We start from the raw sequence: 19841 nt of genomic DNA on the forward strand, positions 1-19841 counted from the left end.
TAAAATTTGCACTCAAATGAGTATCAGTACTTCTGCATTCGTCTTTTCACATATGAGTCTTTCATCACAGTATTTTTCCATTTCTCTTATAAAGAGCTGAATGCGCAATGACAGTTTTTTGCTATTGTCTTTGCCTGATTTGCTACACACAGTGATGGCCTTTGCTAACACAGTGAGCAGAATTACAATTCTATCATCTATTACATTTACATTAGAAGGAAACATCAGAATACAGCAGTGGATTGCATGTCTCAAATGACAGTAAGGATATGTATTAGAAGTTAGCATTTTTCTTTAGATTTTTTCTCTTTTATGCCAAAAAATTTCAATTGGAAATGAAAATAATTAACATGCTTAAGATAAAACTGATTAATAATTCAGGTATTCACTAAAATCTATGTGTGTGCTTACTCTTTGGGAATGATTACTGGAAAGGTAATTTGCTCACAGGCAGTTCCTCTTGTCTGAAGTCAGTGTTTAATCTCCTAGGCATGTTAAATAAAATCCAGAAAGTAATAAAGCTGCTGTCACCAGTAAGTATGAAAACACAAAATGGAATACATCCTTTCAAACAGTTGTTGAAAACTGATTTTGCTTGTTAAAAACAAGGTAAGGAGCATGAATATAAACAAGTGTGAAAATATCAGGTAAAATGCTATTTCTAAATGTTCTAAAATGACATCTGACAAATACAAAGACAGTGACACTGACATACGCCTAGCCAAAAGCAGATGTAGAATTGAGTTAGCTGACACATACAGTGTGAACAATGCTGCTATAGGCAGGGATGCTTCTCTCTAGACCTTTGAGCTTGCTCAAAGCCCCATCCAGCCTACCCTTGAATGCCTTCAGGAAGGGGGCATCCACAACCTTTCTGGGCAACCTGTTCCAGTGTCTGGAACAGGAACATGCAAAGAAGTAGTTAATATTTAGATAATGTATACCTCCAGTCTTTTCTTTCCTATAAGCCACAATTACAACTTGTAGAACACATTTTCTATTTTCATCATTACTTTCTTTTGTAGAATTGTTAATTTAGATTTCATATATTTCAGTACGCAGATACTATGCTTCTAGAAGCATTATATGTACACATAGATTTGACAGATAAAACGCGAAATCATTGCTCTTGCCAGAAGGCAGAACATACGTTTCTGTTCTTTCCTACCCTGGAAAAGACTATATATTATTGTCACCACAGTGCTTTTATCAACATTCTAGGGCAGAGAACAAAATTTTTCTTCCTTCCTTCCTTCCTTCCTTCCTTCCTTCCTTCCTTCCTTCCTTCCTTCCTTCCTTCCTTCCTTCCTCCTTCCTCCCTTCCTCCCTTCCTCCTTCCTTCCTTCCTTCCTCCCTCCCTCCCTCCCTCCCTCCCTCCCTTCCTCCTTCCCTCCCTCCCTCCCTCCCTCCCTCCCTCTCTCCCTTCCTCCCTTCCTCCCTTCCTCCCTTCCTCCCTTCCTCCCTTCCTCCCTTCCTCCCTTCCTCCCTTCCTCCCTTCCTCCCTTCCTCCCTTCCTCCCTTCCTCCCTTCCTCCTTTCCTTCCTTTCCTTCCTTTCCTTCCTTCCTTCCTTTCCTTCCTTTCCTTCCTTCCTTCCTTCCTTCCTTCCTTTCCTTTCTTTCCTTTCTTCTTTCTTCCTTTCTTCTTTCTTTCTTTCTTTCTTTCTTTCTTTCTTTCTTTCTTTCTTTCTTTCTTTCTTTCTTTCTTTCTTTCTTTCTTTCTTTTCTTTCTTTCTTTCTTTCTTTCTTTCTTTCTTCTTTCTTCTTTCTTTCTTTTTCTTTCTTTCTTTCTTTCTTTCTTTCTTTCTTTCTTTCTTTCTTTCTTTCTTTCTTTCTTTCTTTCTTTCTTTCTTTCTTTCTTTCTTTCTTTCTTTCTTTCTTTCTTTCTTTCTTTCTTTCTTTCTTTCTTTCTAGCTTAACTTTTAGCTTTTACTTTTTAGCTTAACTGTAAAATGTAACCTCATCTTCTTATTCCCTCTCTGTTTTCAGTGGACTACAAAGGCCTATGATATTAAACACACTGCTTCCTCTAGATCAAGTAAATGATAGACTATACAGCTCCATGACTGCACAAAACATAAATGTGCTCATTGCAAGTAGTTGTAAGATAAGCTACAGATACAATGTACTGTTTCTAAGCAATTAGTAATCAAAAGAGAAAAGAATGTAATGCATTTCCTCTTTCTACTTAGATTCTAAAGCATAGATCTGAACAAGTTCTCCATCTGTGAAAATACAGCACTTATTAAAAAGAAGCTTAAATCTTGGCACACAGCTTCTTTGGTGGGAGGGACCCAATATAATACTGATTATTCAAATTTTTGCATGTTCTCAAAGACATCCTCCCACTTCCACCTCCCGTTCCTTCCCATCCTGAATATCTCTGCTACTTTCTGTCTACTTTTGGCTTCTTGAATTAACTCAGATTTTCAAATAAAACAATGAATATGTCATAGAAATTGCTTATTAAAAAAGTAGATTTTAATGGACATTTTATAATAAAAAACACAGAAATATGAATATGGAACGTTTTGTTTTGAAACCTTTGCCCTGACACTTTGTCTCGAGAAGTGAGAATGTTTTTACAAGATTTAAAATACTTTCCATACCAATACTACTCTCCTGGTTGGTAGAAACTTCAGGAACTTCAATTACTGCTTTCACAAGAATCACACACAGTAAACAGAGGGAGTCACACCTTCAGCTTGTATTGGCAGCACTGATCATATAATTATCAGTGTTGACTTCTATTTAGGGACTTAATTCTTCTAAAGGCTTAAGGGAAGATACTTACCTGCTGCAATATTAAGCAAATAATCATCTTCATCTGAAAAACAAAATTAACTGATTTAGAGCCATTTTAATATTGGACTGGTTCAGAGCCAGGATCCAAGTATGTTTTGTACCTAACTGTGGGCGTTATCTCTTGCATCCATGTTGGTGATCTACTCTTTGAACACTGACCGGAACCTCACAGTTGCAGCAGCCAGGAGAGAAATTCAAAATGGAGATTTAGGTCATTGTTCCATACTAATTAGCATCAGTGAAGCACAGATGCATCATATGGTCACAGAGATTGAAACTAGATCAAGTCTTAGAACATGATCTTATTTATGGTAAGGAAAAGCACAGACCGTTTATGCTAGCCATATGCCTTAACACTGGCATAATGCCAGCAACAGGAGATGAGACAGCATCAGATTTGATATAAAGTTCAAGAGATATCTAGTTTGGCATGAAGCTTGTGTGCACAAAGCTACCTATCAAAATATTTTGAACAATTCTGAATCACACAGCCATGGCATTTCTTAACAAACAGAAGGCACTTTCAAGCTGGATTTACTATCTTGTCAAATAACAGTCATATTCCATGCATCAATAGGATCATAAGCAAACAAGGCAACAATTTAATCAAAATAGCATTATCTCTTATAATAATTAATATCTTTATATTTTACACCAACGTCCATGCACAGATTCTTCCCCTATTAAAAATGAGCAAGCAAACAAATCGACTGTAAATATCTTCAATCAGATTAGCACTTGAAGGTATGAAGTCTTTCAAGATAATAATGCCCAGCAATATGACCGCAGTATCACAGAATCACAGAATAGCTTGGGTTGGAATGGACCTTAAAGATTAACTAGTTCCAACATCCTGCCACCCACTAGATAAGGCTGCTCAGGACCCTATCCCACCAGTCTTGAAGGCCTCCAGGGATGGGGCATCCACAGCTTCTCTGAGCAGCCTGTGCCAATGCCTCACTACCCTCTGAGCAAAAACCATCTGACTAATATCTAAGGTAAACCTCCCCTCTTTCATTTCAAAACCATTCTCCTTTTCCATGAGACCACTATGGACCATGTAAAAAGTTGGTTTTACTCTTGCTTGTAAGTTCCCTTTACAATACTGGGAAAGTATTGAGTTCTGCAATGAGGTCTCCCGAGAGCCTTCTCTTCTTCAGGCTCTGAAAAAACCCTCTCTCCCAACATTTCTCTAGCCTTCTGATCATTTTCATGGCCCTCCTCTGGACTGCTCCAACAGCTCTAAGACTTTCTTGAGCTGGAGGCCCCAGGCCTGAATACATTACTCCAGATGGGGTCACATGAGAATAGGGAAGAGAGGAACAATAATCTTCATCCTACTGGCCCTCTTTTGATGCAGACCAGGAAACAGTTGACCTTCTGGTCAGCAAGCACACATTGTTGACTTATGTCAAACTTTCTGTCCATCACAGTTCCTAGGGCCTTCTCCACAGGGCTGCTTTTAGTGAGCTCTCCCAGTCTGGGAGACTCATATATATCATACATACAAACATACACACATACATATATATATACACACATATTTATATATATGGAATCACACATATTTATATATATGGAATCTCTTATCTATCCATCTATCTGGGATTGTCCCAATCCAAGTGCAATATCTTGCACTTAGTCTTACTGAATTTCATTAGGTTCAAATGGGCCTGCATTTCAAGCCTCTCCAGGTCCCTCTGGGTGACATCTCTTCCTTCTATTGTATCAACTACACCACTCAGCTGGGGAATGGAGAGCTCTTTTTTTCCTCCTAGTAAGGTGTCCTTACAGAGATGCCAGCTTCTTTCCATTCTTTTGTCCCTAAGTTAGTTTCCCAGGGGATCTCATTCAATAATTCTTTAAACAGCAGGAATTTTGCTGTTCTGAAGTTTATTGTCCCGAGATCCCCATATTCCATGAGATCACAAACTCAACCAGGATGTAGTCACTATTAGCCAGACTGCTTCCAATCTTAAACCCTTTAATGAGCTCCTCAGCAATGGTGAGCAAGAGGTCTAGTAACACTGAATCTCTGGTTCCAGTACCTGGACCAGGAAGTTATCTTCAATGGATTCCAGGAATCTTCTGGATGGTTTGCACTCATCATGTTGCTTTCCTAGCAACTTTTATCCTTCATCAGGATAAAAGTCTTAATTATGATGCTTCTTGTAGTTGAAACAAGGCTCCCCTTGATCAGGCACCTTGTATTAAGACCCTGACTAATAGATACTCTTCATTGCTCTGGTACCTAATTTTAACCCATAAGTTCCCAGCCTGATCACGGTTATTTTTTAGAGGCAGCTCTTCAAGATCTCTCACTTCTTAACATAAAGGGCAACTCCTTCATCTCTCCTGCCCTGCCTATCCTTTCTAAAAAGCTTGTAGCACAGGAGTTTAGTATTCCAGTTGTGTGATTTATTCCATCATGTTCCCTTAACAGCAGTTAATTCATAATATTCTACCTGCACTGTGGATTCCACTTCCTTCTGCTTATTTCCTGTGGTGTATGCATTGGTGTAGAGGCACTTCAATTGGAAAGATAGACATGTTGGCTTCTTGGAGGAGCCTTCACAAGGTAGACTTTCTTCTCTCTCCTTCACTTTATTCTTCAGTGGTCATGGTAAAGATGACAACTCTGAACTGCTTACTACCTTACAAAAAACTATTGTCAAAAGCATCTGCATTACAGCCTAACGATGCAATATTGCAGTAGGCATTATGCTTTCATTATCACCATCCAGGTCAGAAAACATTTCTTTTTGTCTTTGTGCCTGAAATGGCTGTCATTAGGAAAGAGGCTTCCAGCTATCATGGGGCATGTCTATTACATTTTCCAGAGACACCACATTTAGACAGAAAATATTTACCAGAGATATAATTTTTTTTTTTTTGCACATAATGCCAACATTAAAAAAATAAAATAATAGCTTCTCACACATAACAAACAAATATCATATTCATCTATAAAGTAAAGGAACATTTAGATAGAATAGAAAGATTTTAGAATGACTAAGTATTTTTAGCATTTTATAACGGTAGCTATTAACAAAAGCATTTATGTAGTAGATACCACAAGAACACAATACAAACACGTAAAGGACAACTAACTGTGGTGAAATAAACATGCTTCTGAGATATTATGCAGAATAAGAATATAAATCTCTTCAGCAAACAAAGTAGGACATCTCTTCAGTAGTAGAGCTAAGCTTATCTACAATTGTCTTGTTTCTTGCACTCTTTTGGTTCTGTTGCATATCCTAGAACACTGGACCTAAATGTCACCAACTATTTGTGTTTCATAGACATTGTATGAGAAGTGAAAACAATATTACATACCAAAGCAGAGAGAAGTGATTTTGAGAGGAACATAATGTAGTATGGGTAGATGTATCTTTCACAGAGGGTGTAAGAAGAAACATAGTATGCTGTATGTAACCATGTGTTTTATGTATATCAAATTTGATAAATGTATGTTAAAATATGGTAGATGGCTTTCTGTTTTATCTAACAAACACTTCTATGGAGACAAAACAGCTGGATGTGAGTTGGATTCAAGGTTGCAGCTATTAAGAACTAAATAAATAATATATAAGACATGCATATGTGAGACATGGCATAACTTGATGTATTTGAGCTGTAGAGTTTAGAAGAAATTAGACACTGAAAGAACATTTGAGTTCTAATACAACGTCCAAAAGTAATGGATGAAACTCTTCATGCTGTAATGATCACTTTATAATAAGGTTTATCTTGACACATAGCAAGGTTTGTTTTAATATGTTCATCTTATCTACATTAAAGTATTTTGTGCAAGAAGCAGGCCAGGACTCGTGGAGTCTAGCTCTAGAGCTTCTGCTGGCAAAGAGCTGTTCACAGGGGGATAAGGGCATTTCATTCCCACAGTGTTGAGGCTGAATATTGCTATCTCTAGGTATTAACCTATACTGCAATATTATAGGTGTTGAGATAATTTCTGTTATGCAAAGAACACTTCATCAGACAATTTCTACAATTGCAATGTCATTCTCAGTTTACTTCTTTTTGTCTAGTCACATTTGCAATGTGATGCAATTAAAAAAAGGAATCTCTTTCATATAGAAGTCCACAGCAAATGTACAGGTATTTTATCATATAAAATAAATCTATATTTCCTTGTAAAAATCCCACACAGATCCATGACCATCAGAATAAAGATTAACTTCAATCAAAAAGGCTCAGAATAATCACACAGGTCACTGCAGAAATGCACAAAAGCATTCATGCTACAATGAACTTTGGACATGAGTTATAAGGAAGAGTTTTCATCCTCAATAGGTGAACAGAGATTTTTTTCCCAGAGCAAGGATAACTTGCAACAGCTGAGGACAAATGCTTTAACAGCAAATTAACTTCTCTTTCTTGTTTAGTTATGAAGGTCTTCTCTTGCATCTCATATGACTTTGAATATTTAGGTACGGAAAATGAGTAAGCTTCTAATATTCATAGCAATGATATCATTCGAATTTTCTGTACATTTTCTTTTTTCATAGTAGTTGTATAGTAGCACAATGTCATTCATGTCCCTGGTAATATACCTGATTTACTGCAGCATAAGCAAAAAACAGTCACACCTTGAAGATAACAGCTTAAATTGTCTCCCTCCTTGGTATTTTATTACACAATAAACACCACTGCAAAATTTATGGCTTATTCCTACAGTTCAGTACAAGGTTTGAAGTACAACTAAGGTAATAAGAGTATGTGAAGAGGCATCTTGGGCCTTTCTTTATATTTCCTCAGTTCTAAAACCCTTGATGCTGGCCAATCCATGAGCATAAATGCTAGTCAGCAAATTAAGAAGCAATAAAGGAGCTCAAGAAAAAAACTTTTACTGAATGAATACAAGAAGATAAACAGTCTAGAAATTATGAGAGTTATGCAGCCACTGCCTCTGAGAAGAGACCTTCTTACAGCTGTACTACAGAGTAAAAATCAGTTACAGTTGCATTCAAAACTCAGAATCACAGAATCACAAGGTTGGAAACGACCTGCAAGATCATCTAATCCAACCACCCTCCCAATCCTATTAGGACCACAAGCTACTAACCATCTCTTGTAACTCCTCATCCAGGCGCCTCTTGAATACTGCCAGGGACGGCAACTCCACCACCTCCCTGGGCAGCCATTCCAGTGCCTGACCACCCTTTGAGAGAAAAAGTTTCTCCTAATGTCGAACCTAAACCTCCTCTGGTATAACTTCTGGCCGTTTCCTCAGGTCCTACTATTTGCCTGGGAGAAGAGGCCAGACCCTTTTGCACCACAACCTCCCTTCAGGAAGTTGTAGAGTGCAATGAGGTCTCCCCTGAGCCTCCTCCAGACTAATGTAAACTGTATGTATTATGACTGAAAAATCATGCTCTGGTACAGATAACGTACAGGATTTGTCATCCATTTCCCCCCTGCAGTTACTTGTTAAAAACACAGTGCCTTAATTAATATATGGCAACAGTTAAGGAAGAAAACAAGACCTTTCAGAAGCAGATTCATGGAAAAGCACTACAACATATTGACACTTAAACCAAAATGCACGTACTTGATCAGAGGAAAGTGTTTCTATAAGAGGCATGAAAGAGATAAAAAACTGCTGAGCCATTTCTCAGAATTAAATACCTGCTCTGGTGAATGGAGAATAATGAGATAGTTGAAATGACTGAATGAAATACATTTCCATTTTCTAACTCAGAACAGGTCATCTCTTCCCATCAAAAAATGCTTGTGACATCAAATATTCAGTAATGATAGACTACCATCTCACAAACAGAAGCCTTGCAAAACTGCTGAGACACCCTGGAACAATCTAATAGTAATAATGGATAAAAACAAGGGGTCAGTCTGTCAACAATCATTCAATCAAAATGATGCTGCATTCATAGCAATAACAATGAGAACAGACTTTTTCAAATTAAAGTTTAAGCTCCAACACTTACATAAGCAGGCTGTGAACCCTACTTTAACCAAGAACATTACTTGGAAATATTCCTGAAACCTGCAGAACAGCAAAACACCTTGTACAACTTACAGCTTCACTTCTGCAGTCTGTAGTTAGGATAGGTATGGCTTTATCATGCACTGCTCTGCAATATCCTGCTGAATGTTTAGTCAGAAGTGGGGAAGAATATGCCTTCAATAACTAGTGTAAATCCCAAATCCCTGACCAGCTAACTCCACTCTTCTTCCCTTTTCCACCAAGTCCTTTCTTCTCTCTCTTCCAGTTCAGTAGTACCCTCTCCTTTTTTCCAAAGCTTTATAGACTACTATTTCTTTTACTATTTCTATTCTTAAAGTCAGAGCAATAAAATCTCTTCCCAAAATTAGAATTTGGAAGGATAAACAAATATCCAGCAGCTAAGCAGCAAACTTACTTCCAGTACTCAAACATGGAGTTGGCAAACTTCAGTTTCAGAAAGGATGAAAAACTTTCTCTTTGGTGAAATCTTGTCAACTCTGCACTGCAAAGAAATTCATATTATTGTTCACAGTTCTTACTTCTGTGAAAATAATTTCAGTGTCTTAGAATGTATCATTCCGATTAAATAAGAAGTTGGCAGGATACAAGCATTCACCAAGATGAAAAGGCTTTTTTGAACAAATAGAGAATGAAAGATGTCCTAAGTATTTTTTTGAACATTTCTCTTTTTTCCCCACTTCTGAATAATGCTATGATTTTTTAATCAGCTAAAATTCATTGTGGAGTTACAAAGAGCATACTCTCATGGACTGAATAAATTGACCATACTGTGTATGGTGTCTATTTAGCTTAAATTGGCATTACTGTGAAAATAGTCTCTGCTAATAGTGTTGTATTACAAATATTGCTACCATAAAATTGTTGCAGATTACTAAAGCAGGATACATGTGATAGACAATATCAAAGAAACTTCATGCATTTGAGATTTCATGATACTCTTTCTGAAATAAATATATTGCAAGCTTCATAATAAGCAATTAATAGGCAGTTAGGTCAATATTACGTCACTTCAGACAAGGTGTTATATAGATATTTTTAAGATGTCATTTTATATAATAAACACTGGAATGAGAGAGGGAGTTGTAATTTTCCTCCATTTAAAGCAGAACACAATAAATGGTATTCAAAGTCCTTGTGTTTGGCTTCTATTACTGCATTACTGCAGGCAAAGCTGATGTTATTAACATTCCCCCACTCTTCCAATTATACACTCTAATTTCAAAACCTACACTGTTTCTAAATTATAACAATTTATAATGTTTTTTGTGAACGTGTTCTATAGAGGTGTCAATATCAATCATTTTACATTATTTAAAATAATAAATGAAATAAAAAGAAGTATAAACAGTTCCTTCAAACAGGCACTAAAGAAAATATATCTTTTTGCTCATGTATGTTTTCACAGCTATGCTGGGTTGACTTTTATTTTTTCCTTTTTTAAGGGGATTAATGCACTCATGATTTTGAGTAATATTTGACTAGAAAATATGTCTTTTCAGCATAGAAATAACTCAATTTATTTAAAATTACAAAAATGAACTATTAAGCCTACTGACAATCTTTTTGATAGTGACTGTAATGACATACTTAACACAAAGTATCCTATCTGGAACTGTTAGGATTTATCGCTGAAAAGATTTAATAGAAAATGCAGTTTTCACAAAATTGACCTTTGCAAAATAATTTGTTTTTCTCTTCAAAATAACATAGTTAACCTTTTTTGCTCAGACAGTCCTCTGCCAGCTGATGATTAGCATCCAGGGAGCTGGCTACATCGGTTCTCACACAGCACACATTCTTCCTTTGAACTACAGATCTCAAGTACAATGTAGGCCTTTGAATTTTATCAGAAGCAGACAGATCAAATGACTGTAGCAGTCCATCTTCAGTCAGTAATATGTATGCTGTCTTAAGCTAATTCAGGCTAAAGCTTCCAGCGTTTGGTTAATATAAGCTAGGACCAGAGCTTAATTTGCTTCTCATATTGAGTGAGAAGCTACCTTTTTAATGAAATCATTAACCTAAGATGTAAAAATTGATTGATAAGTAAGAATTTTTTTAGTTGATATTGAAAATTTTATGTTTGTAGTTTATCTTTTTATTTTTTTAGAGGAGAAGAGGCAATCATCCAATATTTACCTGTTCTTTGAATGCTGTTCAGGATTTTAGTTGTAACTTCAGAAAACAGTGCCCCTCCTAGTGTAGTACAAACAACCTCATTGACAAGAGCTCTTGCTGGTGGGCTATCTGATGAGAGACAGGGCATTGCAACACAAGCCTTAAAATGAAATCAGAACTTCTGTATTTGACCACATAATATGCTTAATTTACCCTTTTTGACTTTTCCCTCTGGTTTTTCATGGCTTGTAACTGTAAAAATCTCTTTATCTCAGCAGCCATTTATGAGAAATAACATTTTTTTGAGCTCGTCAGTAATGCTAGTAACTAGTTACAGCAATTATTGTTAGGCAAAAATCACAGAATCACAGAATCACAGAATCACCCGGGTTGGAAGGGACCTCAAGGATCATGTAGTTCCAACCCCCCTGCCTAGCAGGGCCACCAAACATACACATTCAGATCAGGTTGCCCAGGACCCTGTCCAACCTGGCCTTGAACACGTCCAAGGACGGGGCATCCACAACCTCCCTGGGCAGCCCGTTCCAGGGCCTAACCACTCTCCTTGTGAAGAAAAAATCAAGTGCTTCTTTACTAGTTTCTGAGTAGGACGCTTCTCATTTCCAACATGCCATTTTAAAATCAGCCTAGTGGTGGACTGTTTTGCACCAAGCTTCAAAGTTCACAAGAAAAGGATCTACTCTACAGCATAAGATTTAAGATGTCATATAATAAAATTATATTAAATAATGTAGCTCTAACACAGTCTCTACTCTGTATCTGCTTCAGCTGTCTTTTATTCATATTTCAAATTTTATAGGCTTCATTTACTAATGTGAAAGTCTTGATGAGATTCAACAAAGGAAATGGGAAGATGGCAGGCTATAAACCACTTTAGCTGCTGGTAGATGCTTAGTGAAACATTAAGGAATGATCAGGTATATTCTAACAGTTTATATCATTCACATTATTCTAGAATTGAGATTAGATAAGGAAATGAATTCTGTTCTCTGTTGCTGGGCATATGAACAAACAACGGAAATGTCAAAATAATGAATGTCCTTCAATTCATTATACATACTTTCATTTATGGAAAACTACAGAAGACCACATAGGAAATTCTGCTGGATTAGCCTAAAGAGGGTTGAACAGAATGATTCAAACTCCTCTAAATATGTAGCAACTCAAATATTCTCTAATTATTTTTAGCCCTATATCAGTTTTTCTGCTTTGAAAAGGGTTTGGTATGCATTTAGAGCAGAATTTGATAAGCATTTGTGATAAGCAAATTCTGATAAGTAACTTACTGTAGAAAAAAAGCATTACTGTTCTCTTTGATAGGAAAACACGTAAGGTGCTACCAGAATAATTCTTATACAAATGCACATTCATTCACGTGAGTGCTTGCATAGAAACAAGTATGATTCCGTATGTGGAAGGTGTTTATTGCTTTGAGTATGCAAAGATATAGTCCAAATAAAGAATATAAAGCAGACTCAAACACAACAGAAGTGACTGAAAGTAATTCTTGATTTTGAATTTCTTGCAGAAAGGCCAGACTGTAATTAGATTTTGTGAACACAATTTCCAGAGGGAAATTCCATAACTGCAATACAAAAACTAATGCAGGTTTCCACAGCAAAATTTTATTTGGCCTGATTTGTTTAACAATATCTAAACCAATTGCATTCAAAATCTATACTGTCTAAACTCTCTAGAGTAAGAACCACAAAAGTAAGTTTCGTGCAGCTGAAAAATCTGTCTGCAATCTCTTTTCATTCTAAGCAAATTTAAACACCCAAATGAAAAGTTTCAAAACATATCAAAATTTAAAGCTTTTATTTGCTGTTTAAAAGTACATTCTCTACTTATCAGTTTTTAACATCTTGTGAAACAGTGATAAATCATATTCCAGATAATAAAAATAGACAATGAGTTATAAGGGTAGATGCTGTTTTTGTTTTGTTTTTTCTTTTCCTTTAAGTGAAATCATTCTAACCCAGAGGTTTAGAATGAAATTCAGCCTTAAAAATGTTTTGGTGTTTTTCTGTGGAAGCAAATTCCTCATGCAACAGTGGGTTTGCCAGATGCCCATCAGGCAGAAAGGACACCCAATGCACAGCACTGTGAGGAAGCGACTGTCAGTCAAAAAGGGCCCACCACATCACCTATGCACCGGCTGCAGATCGTGCATGGAAGTTCTACCAGACCTGCAGCATTATATTGTAGAATTTGAAATGAGTATCGGTGGTGATAATGTTACCCCAACCTGTTCCTTTATGTAAAATTAATTAGACAACTAAATTACCACTTTTATTGTAGAAGTGCAATCAAGAACTGAAAGAGTGTAATGATGACCAAGTGGAAGAAAAGCTATAAAAAGAGAAATCAGCCCACAGCATTTTATGATATTTTGTGCAGCCTGTGTTCCTTTGACCGTATTATTTGGTGCTTTAATCTTTTCAGATCTTTACATGAAGGGTTTTCATGGATAGATGAAGGATGATAAATCCAGAATCCATCTATTGAATTACCTTTTCTCATTGGAAATACAGACTCTAAAGAATCCCCACAATCCCCTCATCCTGCCCCTTCTCACTCTACTGCATATTTATTATCAGATCAACTCAAACTACTAATTAAGTTAAATTTGACTGCTAAATAGCTCTCAAAGAGCCAATTTATCCAAGGTAGTATGAGCGCATATTCATTTCTCCTTATATATCATCAGCTGTTATTAATTAAATTCTAGTCAATTCAAACTGCAAGTCTGAAAGAATTGCTATTAGGCAAACATTTCTGCACTGTATTTAACAGTGTGTTTGAATGCTACTTTACTGTAATCAATAGTAATCTGGATATAAGTAGACCTGGTGATAGTTATATCATCAGAGCATATCAAAAAGCTCTGTCATAAATACACAGTGTTGAACTGAATTTGATGGACTATTCCCTAAAGAAAAAGCCTTGTCTCTGAAGGGGGCAGTATACCTTTTCAAGCTCAGAGAAGATCAGAGCAGCAGCAAGTCATTTTTCCCTCTGCAACAACTCCTCTCACCTGTCTGTTGTGGTAGCGTGAGGGTTAGAGTGAAGCTTGCAATCTGCTTCCTCGCTACCCACCTTCCACCCACGTGTGTAAAGCATCTGCAGGCAGATGTTTCAACAACCAGTAGATCTCTGCTGTGTAAAGACTACCAGTACAAGCAGGTATCAGAATGAAAGTGTATTTTCCACTCCCTTAAGCTTCTACACAAATATACAGAATTTCATTAGTCATAAGCATTGCAGCAGAAAGTTCAAAGAGATCCTCATAACAGATACTAAATAATGTTATTGAATATTGAAGTCTTGCAATTGGAGGCAAAGAAAATAGCCCTCTTGGTATATTTCTTAGCCACTGATAGAACTAGATTTATCACTCCTGAAACCTACTATGCTTTCTCAAATTTCAGCCATCAGAGTACATGTAAGAGGAAGGAAAATCTTATGTTCTGAAATATTTATTTGTTCCATATTTCAGGGAAAGTGTGAACAAAATCTGCCTACTTCTAAAAAAGCAGAATTCTTACATTTTTAGTAATACACTTCCAATATGTTATCTTCCACAGAGCGAGTCGGTATGCATATTGAGTGAGCATTCCTTGTATAAACTTCTGCTTTCTTTTAAATTGTATTGAATTACAAAGGCCACTTATGAGAAACGACAGATGCAGCAAACAACAAACAACGCTCTTTTCTTTCACTTCATGTATGTCACAACAATTACTATTTTTTCTCCAAAGGAAGTGCTCAACAAGAACATAAGAAGAGGAGCCCTAACACCTTGACAAATTACCTTTCTTTTTTTTTCTTTTCTTTTTTGTATTGTCTTCACAAATGATAACATTATATAGGGAATGCTTTTAAGGTCATCTACTACCTCAACTTTTTTCCACAACCAAATTCTGAAAGGTTATTTACTTTTTTTCATTAATGTAATTTAACTGTAAGTCTGTAACAATGATTAGAACTTCGCTTTATCCTCGTTTGATGAGGGCTGAAGTACAATGCTGTACCCTTTAATGAGTCACCTATTGAATTCACAGCTCACCTGCTGATTTTAATTTATGTGATAATTTACAAAACAAAACACTTCATGGCTTTCATCTATACACTGCATGAAAGCATGTAATACATTTTGTTGGACTTGGTACTGTGGTTTGTGAGCAGTTTCTAGTTTCCTATCTAAATGTAAATTGCTTATGCAAAGAGCTTATTATTCCCTTATAAAAGGGAAGTGAAATGAAATCCTTAATTCTTGATTAAGGAATATGTTTATTACAGTTTTGCTTTTTTAAAAAGGTGAAAACAATACTATTAATTACTGTCTATATTTTAAATAAAAATTTTCAATTTCCTAAAAGATACAAATTAATTTCAGCTTGTGTGCAGTTAATCCTCCTCCTCCCCAACTCATTTTAATTACAGCATTTAAAGTCATAAGCAAAAAGCTTAGAATCTATCTATATGAAGGAGATTTGGACACTGAAAAATATGATTGGTATATGCTGCAGGTTTGTAAGTCAGTCTAATCAACAGTTCATATATATGATCTTCTGAACAAATTCATCAAGAGTAGCTCTTATTCCTAGAGTTCCTTTGTTTTAATCTAGCAACTCATACAGCCATCTTATGTAGATTTAATTGGGCACCCTGAGGTTGCCCAAATACATAAACAATCTTCTTGGAAGAAAAGACACTCATTAGCTACTGAGAAGCTACATCGAGCCAAATTGTTTATCCAATTTTATGTAGTGATCCTGGGAATAATTTTCACCAGTGGTTTACAAACTGAGTAAAAGAAACCTGGGTTATGTAAATGTGGGAATCCCACTGTGGTTCCTTACAATTGTTAAATGAAAAAGAGACAAAACTACCAGTGACACTAAAAAGCAATTTGCATGAATTCTGGTCAAATGGAAAGGAGCTAATAGATGTGGCATATACTTGCCTTGAAAACTGTAGATTTCTCCAACGCTGTTCTGCCGGGTGATATGATGCCAGTACGCACTACGAGGAAGTGAGATCGACTTGGATAATGTCATTGGTTCAGATAGACTGGTCTGGAGCTGAAAAATAAAGCAAACATAAGGGGAAGATCATACATAACCATACTTGATAGATAATTCTAAAAACCATAAATTGAACCAATGTCATTATGGAGACTGTATTTATTGAATTACCACAGAAAGGTATTTGAAATTATTTATGTGCCTTATAAGCACCAGCATATTGAATGCTCAGGGAAAAGCTGCAGACATATACATGGCTAGATAGGGTTTTTTTTTGGTAGACATTAACATATAGAGACATGTCCCTACTTGCTTACAGCTATTCTTGCTGCTAACAGGATTTTCTCCTTTAACTTTGATATAATGATGGATTAGAATATGTCTGAAATCTTATAATTTTCCAAGGTCACATTCATTTTAGGTCATTTAACCTGTATATTGGATTGAATATCCAGAAAGATGATAAGAAAGAATCTGAGACAAGCAACAGAGAATTAGTAACAGTCACTACTTTCCTAATCCTCCATCCAGTTGGAGGCATCTCATCAACAGTGACAGACTACAACCTCCAAAGCAAATTTTCCACTCTCAGTGACTTTATGTAACTTAAGCCATGAATTACATAATAAGTATCCATGTGTACAAGAGGTATAACACAGAAAATTAATCGGAGGAATGTAAATTTTATTGAAGACAGCTCTGTCTCCAAAACACATCCAAAATGAGATGCAAAAGAAAGACAAGACTAAGCAAAAAGAAAAAAAAATTATAGAGATGTTGCATGCTGATGACCTTTTTGGATACACCTTTGTTTCTTATGCTTTCTCTCTTTAAAAGAAAAGAGAATGTATCTGCAAAATTTGTGTACTTCTGGCTTTAAAGAATATAATATACAATAGATAATTTGTATCTAATAATTCAAGATGACTCTGTGGTATGCTGTTTCTTCAGGAGACATCTGGAACACTAGAAGTCTCAATTACTCTGAAAGATTTAGAGTGGAAACCTTAATTTCAGGAGTAGGACCAGGATGATTGTCTGAAAGTGTATGCCTAGAAGCCCACATTTTCAGAGTCCAGCTACACAGCAAAATGTATTCAAGGCCTGGATAATTTACTGTAGGATGATGATTAACTCAGAGGAAATCCTCATTCATAATGCAAAATTCAAAAATCCATTTTCATCTATATGAACACATGATGTTCAGTAATATTAATAAAATATTATAAATAATAAATATTAATAAAAAGCCTATATCTTTTAGAAACAGAATCCAAAGATCTTCAATTATTTCATTTTTAAGCACTGATACACACTGATGTGTGGCAGATATGTAATTACTTCAGTTATTGTTTTCTTGAGAATTGTCATCAAAATTACCGCCTTTCTACAGATAATGTCTTCTCAGCTCATGTATAGCCAACATTCCATTTCATTTGTCAGTGGTGCAGATAATCACTACAAGCTATACAATATGAAGAAAAGAGCACAAAGAAACATTTTGATCATTAAGTTCAAAAGCTTTACAATTCTGTTTTGAAGAGACTTATGAATTTAAGTTTTGCAATGTGGAGAGCTTTCTTTATTGTGGAGATCAAGGCAATATCAAACCTTCTAAGAATTACTCTCTAAGTTATGATACTGCCTTATTAGAGCATTGGTAACAGGTAACTTTGTTATAAAAATAAATAATAAATAAAAATGAATAAAACATCATTTAACAGAGATTATTTATTCATAGTTTGTTCACTGAAAAAGTGAACTTGAGTTTAAGCCAAAACTCATTATTATTATGCATTATATACAAATTCCAGTAAAGAGAATCTCTGACTACAGTTTATTGTCTCAAAGCTAAATTCGTGGAATAAATAGAAGTGGTTAAAGTTCCATGATTATTCCTCATCATAGGTGATTAGTTCTTGCCTGATCTGACCAACAGTGATGCAGAACTATACATTAGGCACTACTGTAGTACACATAGAACATCCACAATATGTTTTCTCAGATTCTCTAATTAAGGAACTTTTAAGATCACCTTTTGAGTAAGAAGTATCAAAATACACAAGCAATTGTAGGGCCAGGTAAACTAGATTTCCTTGGGGATACCATAGAAAGAAGAAACAATTTATCTTTTGTGAAAATATCATCCTCAGAAAACAAACAAAAAAATCCAATGACTCCAATCTTTAAACTACATTATTACCATTGTTATGAAATTGAGAACTTAAAATATAAACACGAATCATCTGTTATAGAATGGATGACAACTTAACTGTACATTATTTTGTCCATAAAGTTATTCTAAATAATTGTTAGATCATTACTAACCACAGTGTCTTTTTTAAAAACTTTTTTTATCAATAAAAAACAACACCATGGGACAAATGCACATGATAATGATCAAAAGCAGACTCCTACAAACTGGTATTTGCAAAAATATTGTTGTGTCCAAAGAAAAATGGATAAGCTACTGACAGAAACCTGCTTTCTGTAGAGAACATCTTATGTGATAGACTGTGGGTGTTCCAAATAAAAAACTTGAGACCAAGGGGAAGAAAATAGGCATACAAACATACATACAATCAATATGTCATTACATAGCTTCTTCCTATATAAATTACAACAGGTTAAACAAAGCTACAGAGATTTATTGTTTCAGAATCCCTTTTCCACAAGAGTAAATTAACTTCTGTCAGTTAACAATGTTAAAAATAAACAATTTGCATGTTATGAAAGATGAACCATAACTGTTAATTTGTTACATGATTAGTCATTCAGGTTTGAGACTTCTGATACTTCTGACCAGTGAAAGAAATAACTCTGGGTAAGTTTAGAAACTTCATCCTAGGTATTCTTCTTCCTCTTCATCTTCTTGTTATCAAAACAAAGAAAAACAAATCATACCAGAATTTCCATATAATTTTTCTGATTTAGCTAAATCAGAGAATATTTCCTTATGGAAAAACAAAGTAAACAACTATTCATTTTCTCCTTTTTTCTAAGCATATAGAGCTTTCTTTCCTACACAATTTATTTCTGTCCTTAATTTAACATAAATACAGCAATTCAAAAATATTGTAGAAAATTACATCACATATCTCCTTAGGCTTATTTTCCCATTACAAAACTAAATCAACAGCTCTAAGTATGGAGGCTAAAGTTCTGCTGTTGCTTCCAACCCTGGTGTATTGTCCGCACAAGCTGGCAAAACATGCTCACATGCACTAACACTAAATTAGCTCAGATAAGCTCAGATAGGGTCCATAATAGCTGAGATAGCAAAATCACACAGAAGAAATGAACACTTTTCTCTGTGAATGAACTGTCCTTAATCTTTGCTAAGTAGGTGTAGAATTGTAGAGGAAAGTAGAAGCTAGATACCAAACCAAGCTTGCTAATGTAACAATGTAGCGTTAACAAAAGCATGCATCTAGATTTATTTTGCTACAAACATTTCTCAATTCAAATTAGACTTCAAGAAATGAAAAGCATAACCTAGACTTTCTTGATCAACTTGTGAGGGAGAAAACTAGGTTTCAATTAGAATGTGGGAGAAAAACAGAACTGCATACATCAAAAACACATTAACTGAGATATTTTTTTGTGAGAACATTAAAAAAATCCATCTCTGAAATTTTTATTATCTGGTATGAAATCTGAAGTACTCAGGTTTCCTCTAGTTTCTTATAGTTTCTTATATTTCTTAGTTAAGAAATATTTCACATCATGGACACTACATTTCTTTCTTGATTATCCAAAAAAACTTAAGTCATATGAAGCTTACCTTTGCCAGTGACAAGTTAATAATCCTTAAAGGACTATTTGATTAAAATAGAAATGAAAAAAATCTGTGTTCTGTA

The 19841-nt window shown here is 35.4% G+C and overlaps 1 protein-coding gene across 1 annotated transcript in view; it reads right to left on the bottom strand.

Moving 5' to 3' along the window:
* DOK6 (docking protein 6) overlaps positions 1 to 19841 on the bottom strand; it is a 235163-nt gene that overhangs the window by 28222 nt on the left and 187100 nt on the right. Inside the window, exon 7 of the mRNA XM_052704711.1 lies at positions 15921 to 16038. Coding sequence (XP_052560671.1) covers positions 15921 to 16038 — 118 coding nt within the window. The remainder of the gene's footprint in view (positions 1 to 15920; positions 16039 to 19841) is intronic.

Source organism: Tympanuchus pallidicinctus, unplaced genomic scaffold (assembly GCF_026119805.1).
Source record: "Tympanuchus pallidicinctus isolate F22 unplaced genomic scaffold, pur_lepc_1.0 scaffold5, whole genome shotgun sequence".
NCBI lineage: Eukaryota > Metazoa > Chordata > Aves > Galliformes > Phasianidae > Tympanuchus > Tympanuchus pallidicinctus.